This window comes from Penicillium macrosclerotiorum (genome assembly GCF_028827735.1).
Source record: "Penicillium macrosclerotiorum strain IBT 26536 chromosome Unknown utg000010l_segment0_segment0, whole genome shotgun sequence".
NCBI classification, from domain to species: domain Eukaryota; kingdom Fungi; phylum Ascomycota; class Eurotiomycetes; order Eurotiales; family Aspergillaceae; genus Penicillium; species Penicillium macrosclerotiorum.
This window is the reverse complement of record NW_026643089.1, coordinates 2,606,564-2,625,949: the sequence shown is the minus strand read 5'-3', so window position 1 is coordinate 2,625,949 and position 19,386 is coordinate 2,606,564. Positions and strand designations below refer to the sequence as shown.

General features: G+C 50.6%; 3 protein-coding genes across 3 annotated transcripts; all 3 read right to left on the bottom strand.

Moving 5' to 3' along the window:
• Positions 1 to 5,323: 5,323 nt before the first annotated feature.
• Positions 5,324 to 7,664, bottom strand: N7462_010545 (putative sister chromatid separation protein (Src1); the record flags this gene model as incomplete). The annotated part of the gene is made up of 2 exons (XM_057082259.1): positions 5,324 to 5,966; positions 6,121 to 7,664. The coding sequence occupies 2 exons, from the start codon at positions 7,662 to 7,664 to the stop codon at positions 5,324 to 5,326; spliced, it is 2,187 nt and encodes a 728-aa protein (XP_056929299.1).
• Positions 7,665 to 9,560: 1,896 nt separating this feature from the next.
• On the bottom strand, positions 9,561 to 16,138 carry acyA (adenylate cyclase acyA; the record flags this gene model as incomplete). The annotated part of the gene is made up of 4 exons (XM_057082258.1): positions 9,561 to 9,881; positions 9,940 to 14,739; positions 14,850 to 15,852; positions 15,963 to 16,138. 4 exons carry the CDS (start codon positions 16,136 to 16,138, stop codon positions 9,561 to 9,563), a joined length of 6,300 nt encoding a protein of 2,099 aa, XP_056929298.1.
• Positions 16,139 to 18,181: 2,043 nt separating this feature from the next.
• On the bottom strand, positions 18,182 to 18,629 carry N7462_010543 (carbonyl reductase; the record flags this gene model as incomplete). The annotated part of the gene is made up of 2 exons (XM_057082257.1): positions 18,182 to 18,491; positions 18,532 to 18,629. The coding sequence occupies 2 exons, from the start codon at positions 18,627 to 18,629 to the stop codon at positions 18,182 to 18,184; spliced, it is 408 nt and encodes a 135-aa protein (XP_056929297.1).
• Positions 18,630 to 19,386: the final 757 nt, after the last annotated feature.

Below are 19,386 nucleotides of genomic sequence, written 5' to 3'. Positions count from 1 at the left end.
AGGGCTAAAAGGGTAGGTGGAGGAGGGGGAGGAGGGGAAATCAGGAGAATAGAAAAGGTGAGAATTGGGAAATAGAAATGAAAATGGGCGAAGATCGAGAAGCGGCGTGTGTGGCGGGAGAGTGGAGCTTCGCTCGAGCTGACATTCCCTAGGAGTTTACTTCCAGTCGTACAGTCGAAAATCTCGGGGCTCGGGAAGAAGAGTAAGAAGGAGAAACGAGCGCGAGGTGCCCGAGGACCGCCAGTTCACCCTTAAAACTACCCTAGTGGCCTAGTCACTGGGGAAGAGGAGCTAGTTCCTGTAGGGGACACGGAAATAGAAAATTAAAATGGGGGACAGCAAAATCATCAAATAATCAATCATTCTCTCCCGGTACAGCCCCAGTCCGAAAGCCTACTTCAACAGGCCTGCCGACACCGTGACCCTTATTCCATGGGTGACCGCACTGTCGGAAACTAGTGGCCAGGAACCATGATCTATTGCTCTCCCCTCCCCTACCCCCTCCATAAGACGTCTTTGAACGTGATTCTGCGTCTTGGCTCGGTGGACGCCACAGCACCGATCATTGCCTATTCATCCACTCTCAGGGCACCCAAGGCAGGCTGTGCGCCTGATCCTAGATTATATACATGAATACACGCCTCGACTACCGTGGAAACACCATTGGAGAGCCACCTAGCACCTCCGGCATCAGCTCCCTCCCTTTCAACATCCGATCAATCTTCAGGCGTGTGGCAATGGTTGATGCCGGCGATTCTGCAGTCACACGGGGCGTAGCAGCGCCCACAGACCCTACCGCACGGCCTATACTGTTTTGGTTGTATCCCCGGAGCCTCTCTGACTAGCTTCGTGTTCATCCTGGAAAAGCCGAAAAAAACATCATGGTAGAGGGTGAACGGGGGGAAGTGTGAGAAAGTGGTTCCCAAATTCGAAATGTTATAGATCGAGTCATGATGGAATCATTGCGGCATAGGTATATCGATCTTCTTTTTTCTTGGTCGAGACACGGTGAAGAATGCGGTAACCATACTGTACACCTCGACTTTGACATCTCGGACATCGCCCGACCTGTGTTTGGGCGTCTAGACCTTTTGGTTTTTCTACTGATGCCGTGCGTGTCTATGAATGATGTAATAGTCTTGTCCACAGGACATTAGACAGACTCGATATTAGACTACTATGCCGGGCCATTTTGTTATGCTATGATCGGAGCCGAGGACACCAGGGCAACCGTCGAAAACCGAGGGAGTGGGTAAGCATGGGGGAGGTAATTGAGATTGGTTGACTGGCTCGGAAACCATCTCCGTATAGGCTGATGGACCGTGCCCTGGTCATTTTGGCGTCACCATTCTTTTCCAACGGAGGTAGGACGATCGGTCCGTTCGAGCCTGCTGGGGGAGGCAATTGGTTGATCTGGAATAGAATGAGGAGACCGGTTCCAAGGTTTATTTCTCCTGGTACTTCCGCTAACATCCACTTAAGACTGAAGGTGAACAAGATAGCCGGGCTATCTCTGGGCTATTCCCTGACTTACAGACGCCTATTATTTCCGTCCACAGACCAAGCAATCATAACCAGCTGTACCTCCTTTGGTATCGGATCCATCCATGCGTCCGCACATCGTGGTCTATCCAAAGCACATGTGTCTTTCCACACCGAGCCAACGAAAGAAAAAGAAGATTCCCAAAAGAGAATTGTATAAATCATCGTTTGCGATCTGCATTCCATTCCAATCCCACAAATTTAATCCAAAATCAAATAGATCAGGGCAATCACGCGGCCCAACCGGGCCTAGCCGCCGTCCGAAGTTTCATCGTGAAGAAAATCATCTGCATACCCCATGCGCAAGGAACCGGGAAACTTCGTCGTTTCGCCGGAAGTAATATTTGGCCCCCAAGCCGGTCGCCACTGGAGATTTCGCAACGTCAGACTGCAGACTGGGAAGAAAGAATCCCCACCAAGCGAAGAGTCCGACCCCACTGTGGCTTTCCCGCCACTCCACGAGGGCACGAAGGAGAGGCCGCTGGGAGGCCGTTATGTCCTCCGATTTTTGCGGTCCCCGGCCTAGAAAGATCAATCATCCGAGGAGTCATGGTCGGTAATGCCACCAGAGAAACAGAGGGCGATAAAGCAAGCATAGAAGCTTCCCTGCACTTGTCGGTCTGCAATGCCTGCGCTTAGGCATTCTGGCCCTTTGGCGCTCCCTAATTCTACAACATGGTTGGGCGGAAGCCTCTCCCGCCCTCGTCGGGCAAATGATACGCGGTGTTTAGGAGGGGCTGGCGAGATTCGCCACTGTTGGCGCAATATTACCACTGGTCGAGCTTTGTCCCCAGACTCTGCATTGCAGCAAAATGTGATACAGAACGAGAGGAAAAGCCGTCCCACGCAAGACGAACGACAGACGTGGCACGATCAACCTCATTCGCTGCATTGACACCGGAGTTGTCCGCGTGGCGCTTCTCCGGGGATCAACTTCAAATCACCATGTTGAAATTTGCTAAGATGATCTCGGTCCTGTTCAAGAGTAGTGACGATGGTGGCTGAGAGACTACCTCATCTCTTGGCCCAGTGCAGAGCTCCGTGTCGCTTGCCCTAACTTGCCCCCTTGAGTGGACAGCGTAAGCCGACATACCAATCTCAGAGTGGCTGCTTCCCAAATGACATCAATTCATTTAACAATGCGACGCTTATAGTTCATATGTCCTCAATCAGGATGGGCTGTATGTCCCCCGTGTTATAGTATCAGGGAGGATTATTGACTAGGAGTGTATTGCCTTTGCCTGGTCAATAAATCTATACCACGGTGATTGGCTTTGAATCTGCCACTCCATCGCTGCATCTAAACTACATATCGGTACCATGTGGAACCACTCTTGAAGGGCCCTGGGTGGTGTCGGCGAAGATTTCCGTCGTTTTTACGGGACTATTTCCCCCTCAAACTCATTCCGCATCCATCGCATCTTGCATGGACGGGAGGCATGACTCACTTATTGCAGAGAATCCCCCCTTTTAATTGGCAGATATGACACAAAATGGTCCCTGAAACCCTAAATAAAAGAGGATCTTATACAAATACTGCACATATACCACTCAAACCACTGGTCCCGGCAACCCTGGAAGCCCATCGGTGCCGCGCTTTCATGTTTGACATTCTGATCGGGGGATAATGTTTCCTCCTGCGGCGATTTGCCAGCGGATCTTTCACCCGATTTTTCCAAGTGGCCCCTCTCGGCAAGCCTCTCGAGCGTTTACTATTCTAGGTCAATGCAACCCGGCCCAAATACCGGGTCACCAAGCTACACTAGACCACTAGACTCGGATTGAGCCCTGCGGCGTCTGTGACCATGGAGGGGATTGGCCCAAGTCCGAGTCCTTCCCTAGACGGCCGTTCTTTGGATTACCAATGCCTGCATTCCCACGCCGCTCCCAGTGTCTTCCAATTGAACCAGTCGGCGGTTTGTAATTGTCTCGATTCGGGCAGTTCGATGGATTATGCATACTGTCCAAGATACAGGAAGGAACCCGCCCGGACCTACCCCTATACTCCGTACTTACTACGTGTACCACAGCCCGCCACTCTCTGATGGACTCAATGTATGGCAGCTTAGTATTTTGCAACTTGAAATCAGCTTCTTGCTCCAACACAAACCCTTTCTTTCTTGTTCACCTCAATATGCAGCCACGTGTCCATCGCTGATCTTATTCTAATCGAATGGAACTTCTTCTCCCTTAAATGATCGATACGGGCCAGCCAACCATGAACGAAAGCTCACCGGTCTCCGTTAGACCGGCCGTATACGTCGGGCAGGAAGCGAGCCAGGCAAAAGGACAACGAGAGCGGGGCGTGTCTCGCCCACCACCGCGTTGGGCCCCCTTGTATCCACCCAATATTTCCCACGACTTCCGTGTCGGTGATAGGATATGGCTTCGCCGATGATATGCCCATCCTGCCAGAAGCGCAAGAAGCGGTCAAAAATGAATTTTGCGGTCTGCGCGGGAAAAATGAACCAAGCTAATTAATACTCGAGACGTCAGAGCCTCCACTGAAACCGAGCAGGCCGTCCGTCGTTTCGCCCAGTTAAACGTTCAGATGACGCAGCTCTCTCCCGTCCTGCTTCTGTTGTTGTGGACGCTGATTGGACCGCGATTGGTATAGTATACTTTTGCTGGCCGTCGAAATATTTGTTTTTCAGTATCGTGTGTATCGGCTACTTCTTTGCATAGAAGTGCAGTACAGTCCTGCAGGCTCTATACTGTCTGGAGAACGGGGTTGATGACCTCTGAGGACGCTGTGTTACCCATGCCACGCGGACTGATGAGAATTCAGTTTAATTAGGTGTTTGCCGCTTCCCAGGTTTTCTTTTTTTTTTCTCCTCCTATATACCATCGAGGCTTACAATGAACTTTAAACCCAGCAAGCACCATGAAGGCAGCTTGGAGTTTAAACTACACTAGGAAGCCAAATACTTTACCTGCCTACACCAATAGAGTTTAACCTCGCAAAACCTTTATTCCCCGATCTGTGGCAAGGTTCGAATCATGTAGTATATTAGAACCCCGTAGAATAATCTACTCTAGAACCTCGCTCTCCCTTTGGATCCGGCTAAGTTTGCACGGCGGTCATATTACCAGAACGTTTTACACCAGGCTGCGTACTCTTGGCCCAAGCCGTAGATCTCATGGACAAATTGAGAGTGCTGTGCCTACTGCCTTCTGCAGAACCCCCTCGCTCACTCTCCCCAACGCGTGTTATGCAGCAATGGGACTAGTGTAGTAACAACGAACATAAAGCTGACGGCTCGGCCGAAGGATCGCTTGCTTCAGCTCAGGGACCTGTCAACCTAGGTTCGGGGACCAGCAAGGGTCAGCCACACAGATCGTCAGAAAAGATCGCCATGTGAAGTGGCACAAAACATTGTAATAATATGTCGATCAGCTTTTTTCAGACTATGTGCATTCTACTAGCCAATGGAGTAAATGAATTATACAGACGAGGGATTAAGAGACAGAGGAGAAAGAGGGGTACTATGAAGACACTATGGTTGGAAGAGAAAAACTGCAAATAATATCAGTAAGGGGGTATTGAACATCCTGTGGAATAAAAACTAGAATAGAATAAATAGACAGAGAAAGGAATATGTACATATAAGTAACCCAGTAGCAAGGATCAAAGCATATGGGAATGACGGGGGTAATAGAAAAAGAAAGGCCATGTCTCGTACAGAAAAAGAAAAAAGGAAACAATGTGTTCTAGCGCAGTGCACATGAATGCAAGGCTGCCCACTTTCAAACTTCCCAAGCGAATAAGCGGGTCCCGTCATTAGTAGATCGGACGACCCTCGTCCCAGCGGCGAGCTTGTCGAGGACTGGTTGCAGACTCATCCTTGTCAGCAACCATGTGATGGCGATCTACATCGACTTGACTTAAGGGTGAAGACATGGAAAACCGTCCACTATCACGGCGGACACTGCTATCAAGTTCGCCACCACCAGGACTAGCGGCCCCGACGCTGCTGATACCACCGATCCATTCCCAGCAACGGGACACATCACCACTGCGGCCTTCGCGAACCGCAGCTCGGACGTTGGCATTTCCTTCGACAACGCGGCGAACTCTGTTCCACAGTTCTTCACGCCGCTTGCCATGCAATTCGGAACGCAACACGTCATCACGTAGCTGGCCGATGGGGATGTACGGCTCTCGGGCACCACCGCGGGCGTGGAGCGCGGCCTGCGTCACAAGACGGTCAAGCGTCGTGGCGACTAGCTCAGGCACACGGGCGATATCAGAGCGGCGCGCGAGAACGCGAGCTCTAGCATAAGCAACAGTACAAGTAGCCAGGACTAGAAGTGAAAGAGGTAGTCGATACGCGAGGAGAGCGAGTCGGACGTAGCGGCGGACGGCACAGGTGAGTGGGAGTCGGGCAGTAGATGTTGAGCTGAGGACGAGGACGGCGGAAGGCCTGTAATAGCGAGGGCGCCTCTGTTAGTTCCGGTACACATTGTCAGAACCAAGACCTTTGTAAGAAGATAGGCCGCGGGATAAGGTAACCCGGAACAATGATTGTAGCCAAGAGACATGAAAATGTCTACACGAGAGGGTAAGTAGAAACTTACTGTTGAGTGTTGCTTATAACCTCTTCCTTCCCAAGAATTTCGCCAATCGCGCCCTTCCAGAGATCGTCAAATTCACTATCGCTCAGGCGCTTCCGGCGCTTTTTGGCAACTTCTTCCTTCAGCTCGGACTCTGTAATGTCGGGAGATTTGGCATCTTTGCCATCTTCCTTCAATTGACCGCACTCCCACTTGGCTCTTCGGCCACGAAGCTCCTCCACGGCCTTATCTGCAACCGCCTTAACACGACGCGCCTTCTCACTATCGGGTTCGCATGTTGGTGGTAGAGGGAATAGGCCGCCCAAGGAGAGGGGGTGAGGCTTGAGAATGAAGTCATGCTCACAGCGAGCCTCAAATTCAGGGTAGCAGAATGCATGAGGTGGGCATGGTTCGCAACGCGGCTCCAAAGCGTTAGCCCATTCTGGCACATTGGTTTCAGTCAACGACCAAGTCGATTTTCCAAGGCCGCAGTAACCAATCTCAATCTTCTCCTTGCGCCACCAAACACAGAAGCTGCCAAGTACCGAAATAATAATGAGCCAGGAGGCCATGGTGCTAAAAGAGCTCTGCTTCTTTGCAGGTTTTCGCGCCTGAGTGAGTGGTGCGTACTGTTCACTCTCCAGAGCTAATTGTTCCTCTGGGGTAAATTCCTCCCCAGCACTTAGTTCGCTCTCTTCATCTTCATCCTCTTCAGACTCCTCTGGCTCTTCTTTAGTGGGCAATAGACGAGAGGCAAAGTCGAAGGATTCTCTTTTGGGAGCTTTGATATCGCCCTGTTGTTTGAGACTAGCCGGTGTGACTGATTTCCGGGACCGCAGGCTAGTTCTCGGGACAGGACTCTCGGTAGATAATCGCGAGCCACTCTTCCTGTGGCCAGAGGTCCTGCGGCTCGCAGGCTCGGAAGGGCTGCCGCTCTGAAAGGGGTTGTCGTCTGTGAAGACACTCTCACTCCTAGGCTCGGTTTTGATAGATGGGGTATAGTCGTCCACCTCAGTAGATGGCAAAACTTCGCTGCGTCTCAGCTTCCTTGCTGTAGATTTTCGAGGCGATACACCCACTGCAGCAGTGGGGGTCGCAGTCAAATCGTCACCAGTTTCGGTATCAGAAGCACGAGCATGCTTGCGCATAGCGCTCTTCCGCTTTGTGGCAGTCACAGGTGTAGCCGGAGCAAGACCTCGATCGGTCTCTACGGTTGATGCACGGGCACTTCTCCGCGATGTGCCTGGCCTTGTGCCGGTTGTCGATGCCACAGTGGAGGGCGTTGGGGGCGGTGGCATTGAATCACGATCATCCCTTTCACTCACGACAGAGCTTGCCCGACTGCCCATATCAGTGATCCCTGCGCTTGTCCTCCTAACTCTTTCGCGATCCCGCAGGAGTCTTCTCGCCTGTGGGAGAACCTCGTCTTCCAAAATCTGGATGAGTTGGGCTTTCTTCGCGGAGGCTGGATACGAGACATCGTGATTGACGAGGATAGATCGAAGTCGAGGCACGGTGAGGGAATTCAGGTCGAAGTCTGACTGCAGGTAATCAAGTTCGTCCGCCATGGTGGGTGGTGTGGGGAGAAATGCAGCCGTTTTTGATCTAGCAACGAAGCCCAGTACTGGACACGCAGGCTCTGACCGAGGCGGTCACTGTTAATCAAGCAGCCAAGTACAAGGATGTATGACACGGCACGAGGGGTCCAGTCTGGATTCCAAGTAACGGAAAGATTAATCCACCGATCGCTCCTCTTTTGGAACATGGACTGGGGTTTTGAGCAGGGAAAAATGAGGTGGATGTTTGTCCAGTTGTCAATTAAACCCGAGACGGTTGGTCAGGTTCGTAGCCAGGGCAACAGGCGGGGCGGTTTAAACTGCACAGTGCTGAGTCTATCGGCTTGGCCAGCGCGGTTGAAATCGACTTAATCAGAGAGACTTTCTGAGAAAATACGAATCCAACTTCCAGCCAGGAGCACAGGAAAGGAGGAAAGAAAAGCCGTACGGTGGAAAGAGCAGAAGCCGGAATGAGTTGCAGGATGACGCAGACAACAAACATAACCAACACGTGACTTGTTACCTCTTGATCTCACGTGATGTTGATCTCACCGTGAGGCATGAACGAGGTTGAAGTCATGCCAAAGGTCTTATTGCAAAGCTAAATACCGTCATAAATACTACTCTGTGATGAGGCTCAATCATCCAACGATTCATCATTGTCTATCAAAATTAGTCTGACTTGATTTAATTCCGCTATCTCTAATACAAGCACCGCTACGTAATGAGACCTCTGGACGTGTGCAACACCCATCAGCTCTGGAGATCCTGTAACGTAGGACATAAATCGCTGAGCTTTGTCCGAGCTTATGAATATTATCAGATGTACTGAATCGTTTAAATAGATCAAGATTGTCCCAAACCTCCAAATCGAGACAAGCTCTATATTATGGCAAGAACAGGATTACCAGCATTTGACCATTAAAAAGATCTTTCTTTCTTTCTTTCTAATATCCTGTGATTCTTCGTCCAGGCGTGCGATACTTGTGATATCAACCAAGACTCGAGATTCCATAAATATAAGACACAGGCGCCATGAAGCTTAAATTAACAGCATTTGGCCCCATTCATTACAACACCTACTAAGCGTAGCTCTCATTTGAGATAGGTGCGTTTTATTGGTTGGAATATTGCAAGTTCAAATCCATTGAGACCTCATATTGTCTGAAGACACCTGTTCTTATTATGGAGAATGTCAGAGATTACCAGGTCATCGTTCGAGATGGCTATCAAAATTGGCAAACGACCCTTGGCATCAATCCTAATGTTCAATTCCATTTATCTGAACAACTCAACCACCTCTTTATCTCTGGAAAAGGGCCATCGACATCCCTTGAATACACTGTTCAGGCAATTTTGAAGAAAAACTCATCGTCGATTTTGCTCAACGGGCATTTTTTATACTGAAGGAGGGAGGCTTATCTGGGGATTCAGTGGCTTAGAGGGGGTTCACTGACGGCATTGGTATGGAGAAATGTAATTGTTATGTACATATCCCGAATTTTCGTCTACTCATACCGATTGTCTGGATTATTGGAAATTGTACACCCTAGCAAGTCCCCAAGAAGTCAATTACGAAGAGATGAAGACAAAAAATAAAGGATGTCTAAACGAGGCAAGATCATATATTCACGACTCATGCGAATAAATGTCCGAAAGGCGGGTGCATAGAGCGTTGACAAAAGCAGCTAGAAAAAAAGTAGAGACAAGAAGATCCACCATGGCTCCATGCCCCCTAATGCTGCGCAAAACAATCTTAAAGACTCCGCACCCTGTGAGACGCCGCCCACAAACCATCAAAGGTGTAGAAACAAGAGTAAAACGGTTGATGAAGACTGGCAACACAAGAGAGTCATTATTAAAGCGATCATGAAATGGCCATAGATAATATATGTGCACACAACCAGATCAACGGTGGTTGCGTTGAAGATCGGAGGAGCGAGGGGTGTCGGCAGAGCCTGATAGATGAAGAAAGGAGGATGAGGTGGAGGTGGTGTTGCTATCGACACTAAGGTTTGAGTGCATAGGAATGGCGCCATATTGGGCCGGTGATCCGTCGGGGATGCCTGCAGCACCGACGGCCATCTGCTCCTTGAGCGCGCGGTATTCAGCCATCTGTGTCTGCAATTGCTGGATAACTTCGCCAATGGGAACGGCGTGGTCTTCAAGTTTATCGCCCGGCTTGAATGGGTGCATCATGTTTCGCAGGGAAAGTGTGTTGACATTTGACTAAGAAAATGGATTAGCAACAAAGCTGATACGGAGGGTTGCAAGATCATAAACCTACCTCGATACGGGTGACCTGCTGGTCGACCAAGCTGATCACGGTCGAATCATTCAGTTCGCCTCCGTGGTTCTTAACCATGTTGAAGAGAGCAACATTTGGTTCTCGAAGCTGGGCTTGGCCTGGGTTCTCCAAAGCGCTGCAAATGCGTTCGAGACGGAGAGTGACTTCCCACAAGCGCCAAATCCAATCTGTCTTCAGGTCTAACTCGGACTGAGACGAGATGATAGCAGGCCCCTTGCCTTCTGATTCTCGAACTTCTTCTGAGGCTGCCAGGCGACCAGCAAGGGCGTGGGGATAGACGAGGTAGAGGGGCTCTGGATTTTCGAGTCCCTTCAATTTTCGTTCACCCTGGTCCTTGATCACGAAGCCTTGGCTATTGAGCTGATTTAGTTCACGACGAATGTTGTGCCCAAGGCTGTCGACACGTGGGTGGCTGTCAGATGAACTCGTCGACGCAGAGCGCTCGCTATCAGCGAAGATCTCCAGGTTGCGCTGAATGTCAGTCATGAAGTCAGAAGACACAAAGATCTGACCACCGTCTGCAACAGCCGAGATTCGGGAGGCTCGATTGACCATAGGTCCGAAGTAATCCATACGGTTGGTGACGGGGTCTTTCTCGCACACTGGTTCACCCCAATGTCCACCCATGCGGACTGATAGGCCGCGGAAAATTATATTGCCCTCCATGTCAGGGACGACCTGGCATTGTGGCTGATCGAGAATTTCTGTGGGCCATTCAGCTTCGAGAAGATTGTTCTGGCAATTAAAACACCACAGCAAAGCGGCAGTCGTAGTAGAAAATGCGACCATGAAGGCATCGCCTTCAGTCTTGACCTCATACCCACCAACAATTCCAAGTTGTCGTCGCAGAATGTCGTTGTGCATGGCGATAGCAGAGCGCATTGCATCTGGACAAGTCTCCCAGAGACCAGTTGACTTTTTAATATCGGTGAAGATGATCGCTAGCTCGCCGACTGGGGCATCCACATAATCAAATCGAGCAAGTCGAGAATCTCCTGGCATGTCCCTAGGCTTACGCCGGATTTTGGTCTTGGGAACGATTTGCTCTTCGGGAAATGCAGAGCGCTCAAGATTCATGCTAGGACGAGACCACTTCTTCTGTCGCCTTTGGAGCTCACTCACACCCAGAATCATGACCATTAGCTTATTGGTTGCTCCAAACGAAATGGCCAGATCTCGGAGCTTTTGAGCTGCGAGCATCAAGTCAGGGTAGACGTCTCTGGTGACATCGACGACCAATTCAGGAGCCACATATTCCCACAGTTCCTTTGAAGCTAGGATGACCATCTCATCTTGCTCAGTCAAGGTAGTATGCATGGTAGACGGGGCGGCGATGACAGCAGGCATCATGGGGAAATGGCCAAAGCACCTCGATACCGTGAGCACATCGTTGAGCTTGCCATTGCGAGAAACAAATCCCCCAGCGGAACGAATACGTGCTCGTTCGTTAGCTTCGGCGGGATCGTGATTTCGTGTCAACTGACGGAACGACCCATCAGATTTGACAAGAATCGCCTGTGCATCACCCACATTCGCAGCATACAGATCCATATTGTTCAGATAAAGGACCGTGGCAACTCCACCGGAATGAATATCATCTTGGTTGAGTTGCTTGGAGGCAGATGGCTTGCGTTGGTACTGACGAACCTCACGGTCATCAATTGATCTGTACGCTGACCCGGCCATGTTTTTGTTCAATGCCAAGAATGCACGCCGTAGCGCATCAAGAGGAGTTTCCTGTTGATCTGGCTGAAGCCTCTTCAGTTCGTGAGAAAAGGTTGAGGTAAAATGCTCGTGCAGATACTTGGCGACCCGAGAGCCGCCACTGGACATAGTCGAGCCATCAAACATGCCTACCAAGGTCTCCACATTGTCTGGCTTCAAACGAGGGACAATCATGTCGATGATAGACAAGTGCTCGGTGCGACCGAGAGAATCGGCCATGCCATAAGCAAGAGAACCAGCAAGCGAAGCTGATGTTCTCACACGGCGATCCTCGTTCTCATCAGGAATAGTAGGGATCGTCAGTGTCACATCCATTAATCCCAGAACTCGTAAATGAGTGAGGGATGTAAAGTCAGTCAGGTCAGCACCATTGGTGGCAGGCGGGCCTAGCGACGCAATGTTTGGTTTAATCTCAAGACGCTTGTTGCCCGAGAAATTCAGATACTTCAAACTGCGATTCCAATTCCAGTTCCAGTCATATGGCCAATTGGAAACGTTGTACTTCAAAGCATTGCTTCCCACATCAAGAATGGTGAGCTTAGTGACCTTGCACAGCTCTGCCGGTAGAACTTGGAACCTATTCGCGTTGATATGCAGAACCTTGAGATTGCTTTGCTCTTCCAGGTCATCAGAGGGCAAGGACGTTAACTCGTTACCGGACAAATAGAGTTCAGAGATATAGGGCCATCGTTTGAGAACACCCTGAGGCAACTCGGTCAACTCATTGTACGAGAGATTGAGAACTCGCAGCTCTGGAAGGCGGGCCAACTCGCGGAATATATCGTCATCTAACTGGTTATCCGCCAGGTACAAGTTTCGAAGAGATCCCGCAAATGTCAGCAATGCTGCGTGCTGCGAGAAGTTCGAATCCTTTCGAGAAGACGAGCTTCCTTCGGTACCTGCGGATCGTGAAGCAGTAGATACCTTTCTACCACCTTGTTGCCCGATGGATGGGGTGGATGACGGATTCCGGTATGAGCCACTTGGTGAAGAGCCTGATCCCAAGGCGCCGCCAGAGGTCTGACTAGGCCGCCGGAAATTTATCTCATCTAGAGGACCCAGCTCTTCGTAGCTAGGGTTTCCAGAAATACCAGGGGTTGTGACAGGCGTGGTAGTCGGCTCGCCCGGGACAGGGGGTTGTGGGGCACCATGCTTCGGAAAGGTCGCTAGAAGATTGGCGGAAACGTTCAAGGTCTCCAGCTTCGAACAATGCCAGATCTCGGCTGGCAAGGCCTTGAGATTGCATTCGCGTAAGTTGAACTCTTTAAGTTCCACCAAGCAACCAACTGAGCTAGGTAACGATGATAAAGGATTCTTAATAATACTGAAGTGCTCCAGCCGGCGCATTTTGCCGATCTGCGGCGAAATCGAGGAGAGGTGATTCTTATCAAGGATAAGTTTGGAGACATTGGGTAAGTTTTCAAACATAGCATCACGGAACTGTGACAGCTTTGCGGATGCAAGATTGAGAGAGGAAAGGGTGGGCACTGGAGTATCAATGTCGAACTGTGTCAGGGGACAGTGGTCCAAGTGCAGACTGCGCAATTTTGGGAAAGCTCCCTTAAACCTTGAAATGAGATTGTGACCAAAGTAGAGCTGCTCCAATCGTGGGAGGCGAGAAAGATTATCAATGTTGGTTATCGCGTTAAAGCGTCCGTCGATCTCCTTCAGGTTTACGAGATCTCGGAAAGACTCGTCCAGGGACCCACTTATGTTGTTGTTCGTCATCCAGAGGCGTTCGAGTGTAGTTAGTTGTCCAATATTCGGCAGCTCTTCGATACTATTGAAGCTGATATCAAGGTCGGTCAAGCTTCTTAAATTGCACAAGAATTCCGGGAAGACCTTGAAGTTGTTCGACGACATGTTTAAGCTTCGCAGCGAGAGGAAATTTCCAAATGAGCTGGGCAGCTTGGTCAATCGGTTGTTTGCCATCTTGATGCTCACTAGTCCAGCCAAACGATCAAGCTGTGCATGGTCTAGGTCTTCTAGGACATTGTTGGACACATCCAGGTAAGTCAAGCGGCTGGCCAGACTGAAACTTGCAGGAAGCTGCAAGGCCTCGTTGCCAATGAACTTGATCTCTCGTAAGTTGATGCAGCTCTGAATGAAGTCCTTCGGTACGTCCAAAGACAAATTTCGGGATAAATTCAAGGCGATAATCTCCGAAGACTTCTTATACAGCGTGATTGGAATTGTGACAAGACTTCGGCCCTGAAGATCGACATGGCTGAATTTCTGCATCTTGTTGAATCCTGGATCAGCTTCCAGGCTGGTATAACCGCTGAGCTTAGTCGGCAAGAAGATGAATCGACAGAGATAACTGTGATCTTCACGGCCAATATCCTCAATTCGGTCCTTATCGGTATAGCCAACCTGTTCAAGAAGTTGTTTCTGCATGAGGATTGGCCGCTCTTTGTGATCAAGCTGTCGCGACAAATCATTTTTCCGGAGCACAATCTCATAGTTATTTAGGTGATCCTGCAAGAAAGACTTCCGACCAAGCATGTAAAGGATCTCAGCGACAGTTGCGTTCAGACCAGCTGAAAGGGTAGCAAATGTTAAATCGATACGGAAAACACGAATGAAGTACGACGCTTCATCGCGACCCCTCATCCCACTGGGAACTGGAGGTCCACTCTCAGCAGCCTCCAAGAGTGGATCGTTGTGCTTCTTGACATGCCAACTATCAGGCGCATGCCAACTGTCCAAGCCACCCGATTGCTCGGGTTTGTTTGGATCTTCGCGTGGTGTAGTCGTTCCATCAAAACCACGCTTCATATGACCGGGAGAAGCTGCGCGAACTATATCATCAAGATCCTTGAAATTGGTATCGAGTTTGAAGACATGGCCCTCTTCATCCTGGGCTGCATCATCTCGAGGAAGGTGGTGAAGCTCTCCGGTGAGATTGGCAAGTCTCGGCCGGTTGAACTTGCGTTTTCCATTGTCTTTCTTTCGGTCGGAGTCTGCTGAGTCCAAGCGAGGACTAGAGGTGCCTTCGATACTTCCCTGTCTTCTTCTGGCAGGAGAGTTATCACGCTTAGACTTCTCATGAGGCTTATGACCCGGTAGCAAGTGACGCCCAATTCTGTTTAAAATGCTTCTTTTATCTTGCGGAGCCCCCCGGGTGAATTATGGCCATGATCGCGGTAAATGGCACTCTGCACGCTCGGGGTCGGACTGGTCGAACGACCCCCAAGAGTGGTCACAGAACTCATAGCAGTCGAGGAATTCAGATAACCCTCATTAAATGGTTTTAATCCAACAGAAAAATCATCACGACCACCAGGACGAGACTGGTATCCCGCTAGATCACCTGCGAGAGTGGGCTTCTCCTCTTTGCTTCGAGAATGACGGTGTCCATTGGGCGTTCTGCGATTGGAATCTCTGTGCGAAGGGCGTGGTATACTGCCAGCAGAGACGAGACGATGGCCGTCAGGACCGATCGGTACTTGTCGTACGGGAGCCTCGCCGTATTGCGGAATATCTTTGATATTCTGGAACATCCAAGGAGTGACTTCGCTTGAAGGAATAGGCGTTGCGGCACCTGGACGAGGGGCTCGCTGAGATGCATCGGAGCCATCCGAATTCGCTCTTTCCCTGGCTTTCACCTTATCGATTGGGCCTCCTCGCTTGCTTGGGGGATTTTGCTGACCATCATCGGCATCGTCGGGTACAGGCCATTCATCACCGGAAATTTTGGGTCTCTTCTTCCAGAGCTTTTGGCCAGTACTCGACTTTGAACCTTGACTGCTGGTCATACTCGCAGTCGACGGCCGTCGATGATCTCCATTGTAGTCTAGGTCAGCCGGTTCGCTGGCGAATGTCCGTCCTGTTGTAGGCCGAAAGGTGGCGGATGCGGGCGACGCTTCATACTCGGAGTTTTCGTGAAAGAATGTTCCAGGGCCCTCACTGCCCGCAGTCGTAGCCCATGGAGCAATCGAGTCGAGCTCACCAGGATCGGGACGAGTGGGATTGATAGGCGGAGGTCGTGGACTCGAAGAAAACGATCGGGAAGGATCATTCTTGTTGGCTCCAAGGACCGCGAGTGCCTTGCGATGATTACTAAAGCCAGAACCTTTGCGTTCTTCAGTGGGGGATATGTCTGGAGAGCTCCATGACCACATGGAAGCTCCCCAGTCGATTGCCGGAGCCTTGGAAGACTCGGACCTATGGTGTTGTTTTAGCACATGCGGCTTTTGAGACTGGCACGCGTGTTGCTATCCCCGCATGGGGTTGAGAAGACCTCTCGAGTGACCGCGGAGAGACGGGGTACTTACTTATCCATATTCAAGGTGCCGGGGAAAGGGTCGGCATTGCGACCGTTGACGGGAGGCTGGTTTGAGTCCTGACGCGCAGTTTCGTTGTTTCGCACCGTTTCTTGTGAGATCCAGCTGCTATTCCCAGAGCTCTCTGAACCCTGTCGGTCCGGTTGCTCGTGCTCGCGCACGGGCATGGCTGGACCCAGACTCGGCCGAATCCCTCCACGGAGAGCTAGATCAAGTCACCGCGGGCTGTCTTTCTGGGTGTTGTGGGTGATCGGTATTGGTCACCATCAAAAGACGCGATGAAGATCGGGATGCGCCTGGAGGAATAAGGAGAGGGTGAGGTGCGGCTCACGGACTTGGGAGCTGCGGACGGCTGGGAAGTTGGGGGTATGCTGCGAAGCTCGGGGTCAGGCACGCGTCGATGGGGAGGATGTGTTGCGTTTGACTAGATTCCGACAGTCGAAAATCGATAAAATAGCGTGGTAGGTCTCATCGACCAGCGGGGCGTGGGAGGCGGGCGCGTTTCGAGGGAAAAGCTGTGCGGCGGGGAGAGGGGGGAAGCAGGACGTTCCGACACAGAGGAGTCGCGACCGTGGCTCTATAGCATAGTCTGAATAGGAGTGTGGTTGTTATTTTCAAGGGCCAACGGGGTACATGGCAGGCGAGGTAGTTGGCAGCGTCATCCGAAGCAAGTACCGCAAGTGATGGTTGGCGAATGACGAAAGGTGGAACAATCCGGAAAAGGAGAAGGGAGGGTTCCTCTTCAGAAACGTCAGTCGCGAAGATCCCGAGACCACGAGGACAAAGGCTGGTCGGAGCTCGATGAAGACGAAGGGTTTCGGTGAGTTAGGGGAGGATGAAGGAGGAAGGCGGAGGGAGGTTTGAGGCTCTTGCGCTAGAGACTAAAGCGACGACGGAGAGCGAGGGCACAGAGTGGGGGTTGGAATGGCGATCCAGATTCACAACAGGGATACATCAAAGACTGCAGATGCACAAATATGAGACTCTGACCCTTTGAGGCTCTGAGATTTTGGGACTCTGGGACATGGGGGGTTATTGGTCTGGGGAGAGGAGGGGGAAGATGTGGCCCATGAGGTTGTCCGTGCTTGACAGGGAGTTCGGTGGAGCTCGGGAAGCCCTTGGGGCTTGGACCAAAGGGACATCAACCTCCGAGCAGATCCACTCCCACAACATTCTGACCTTGTCATCTATTGGTACAATTACTTTTTTTGTTCTAGCATCAGACAGTAACAATATGCTGACAGATGAGGATTGCGCTATGGCATTGAAGCATAGTCCTATGTATCACTTGTTGTGTTCTCTTTGCCACAGCCTGGAGGGAACAGAATGCATACGAACTGGGCAGTCACCAATGTAGCTTTCTATATAGTGAGGTTGAGGAAAGCTTGCCATTTCCGGGAACTTAAGAGCCCAGGATTTTTTGGGCAAAAAAGGCTTCTCCTGCTTTTCCCATAGCTGCTTTTGGAACTGGGTCATCTGCTCTAGAGTCCAAAGTCTTCAATCACGGATTGATTATCACACTATCCTCAACGGTTTCATCCCAGAGCTTCTGAATATGCTCTTGAATAGCTGGGAGAGACAGAAATGGGAGACCGCTCTTTCGGGCTGGGTAAGAAACGTAAATCACATAACCTTACAAAGCCACGGGTTCAGAACAATGGAAAGAGCCATATAGATGAAATTTGCCTGTCTGCAAGTATCTGCCATGGCTCTCCTTGTCTGTCAACACGGATGAATGGATCAGTGTCCGTGTTCCCTCTGAAAATTGCAGTGAAAAGAGACATCATAGTCATCAGGGGCCGGATCCAGACGGACAAGCTGCGGTTGATTTGGGTCGCAATGATGCCCGGACATACACTGTTCACGATGACCTCGGATGGCGAGACAAATGTCCCGAGATGTTGCACACATGCATTGACTGTCAGCTCACTGTCCTGGTAGCGGCAAACTCAGGGAAACTTCCGGGAATCATCGTAAGGGCCCAAGATAGTTTCGTCAACAGCGATGGGAGGTTGTTCTGCACGACGCGACTGTAGGAACTCACAATGGGGACTCGAGTCGAGCATCCTCGCTGGAGTGCCGTGCCTTGCAGCAAAGGAAGGAGGTTGAGAACGAGTAGGAAATGGGAATAGCGGTTGACTTCCAAGGTCTTGGTTAGCTTTCATGACAATACTCAAGAGCCTGTAAAAGACCTGCCTCATCTGATGTGTTCAGGCAAGAACGCGAGGCATACCTTGCATTATCTTCTTATAGCCACTCTTGCTGCGTCTGTAGTGGAAATGATTGATGTCGGCATGGCAAAGGGCAATATGCAGCTCCAAAAGGTTGGCCTTGACCTTCTGAATGAAGCGAAACTCCGAGTCATAATCGGCCAGATTCAGAATAGAGAAGTCGATACAAGTATCTGGGTTCGTCGAGTGCGCTTCCGCATCGGCGCGGAGATCTGTCACCGCAGCCCGGCCCTTGGCTTGCGAGTGGGTGGCGAGAGTGAGATGAGATGCTCTCAGGATCAATGTTTGGCTAATGAACTCAAACTCAGGCCAGAATTACCTCCAGTCACCGGCACGTCTCGACCCGTAGGGCTAGTGTGGGTGAGTAGATGGGAACGGCTTGCACATGGAGGATTGTCGCGGACGAGAGCGCAGATGCAAGATTCATTCCGAATCCTTCAGGACATGGAAAGGCGTCTCAAAGGTTCGGGAGGCTCATTGGATCTGAGGGATATCCAGATACCTGCGACTGATGGCGGAAATGAGCGACAACTGAGAAATTTCAATCGCAACGGATCATACCCGCCTAGAAAGCTCCACATTCTATGCATGCACATTCATACATCCATCCTAGTAGCCAGTCGGTCAACATTGGGTGATTGATCTTCCGCTATTTTAGAATGGCTCTGTAACTCCGGTTCCTCTTGATCTCAACATAGAATTACCCTGCTCACGGATAACAAAATTTCTAGACCAGCGTTCCATTCTCCTCATCCGATGGAGCTGGCAAGGCCCTAATTTGAAGAGTTGAAGTGGTGTTGCAATCAATTGGAAGGTAGTTGGATGGGCTCCAGTGGGCCGGAAGGGCAGCTCTACAGGAGCCATCATATCGGATATGGTCATGTATATATGCTGTCGCTTGAGCGCTTTGATTTAGTATTCTCCATCTGAAACTTCATAATCCCGTCAACCAGTTCTAAAGCGTCAAAGTCTCCCTCCATTATCCGAGAGTGGAGACCCAGAATTCCCAGGAGAATTAAGCCCTAAAGCATACAATGGCTTTGTTCCGCTGTCAGAAAAGCCCTACCATCTCGGCCACAGCTCCGCTGATTCGATCGAAGAGCTGCCCGGGGCATGGAGTGGAGTCCACGTCGAGGTGTATGACAGAGGGACGAAACGTTGCATCTAAAAGAATACCCGATTTG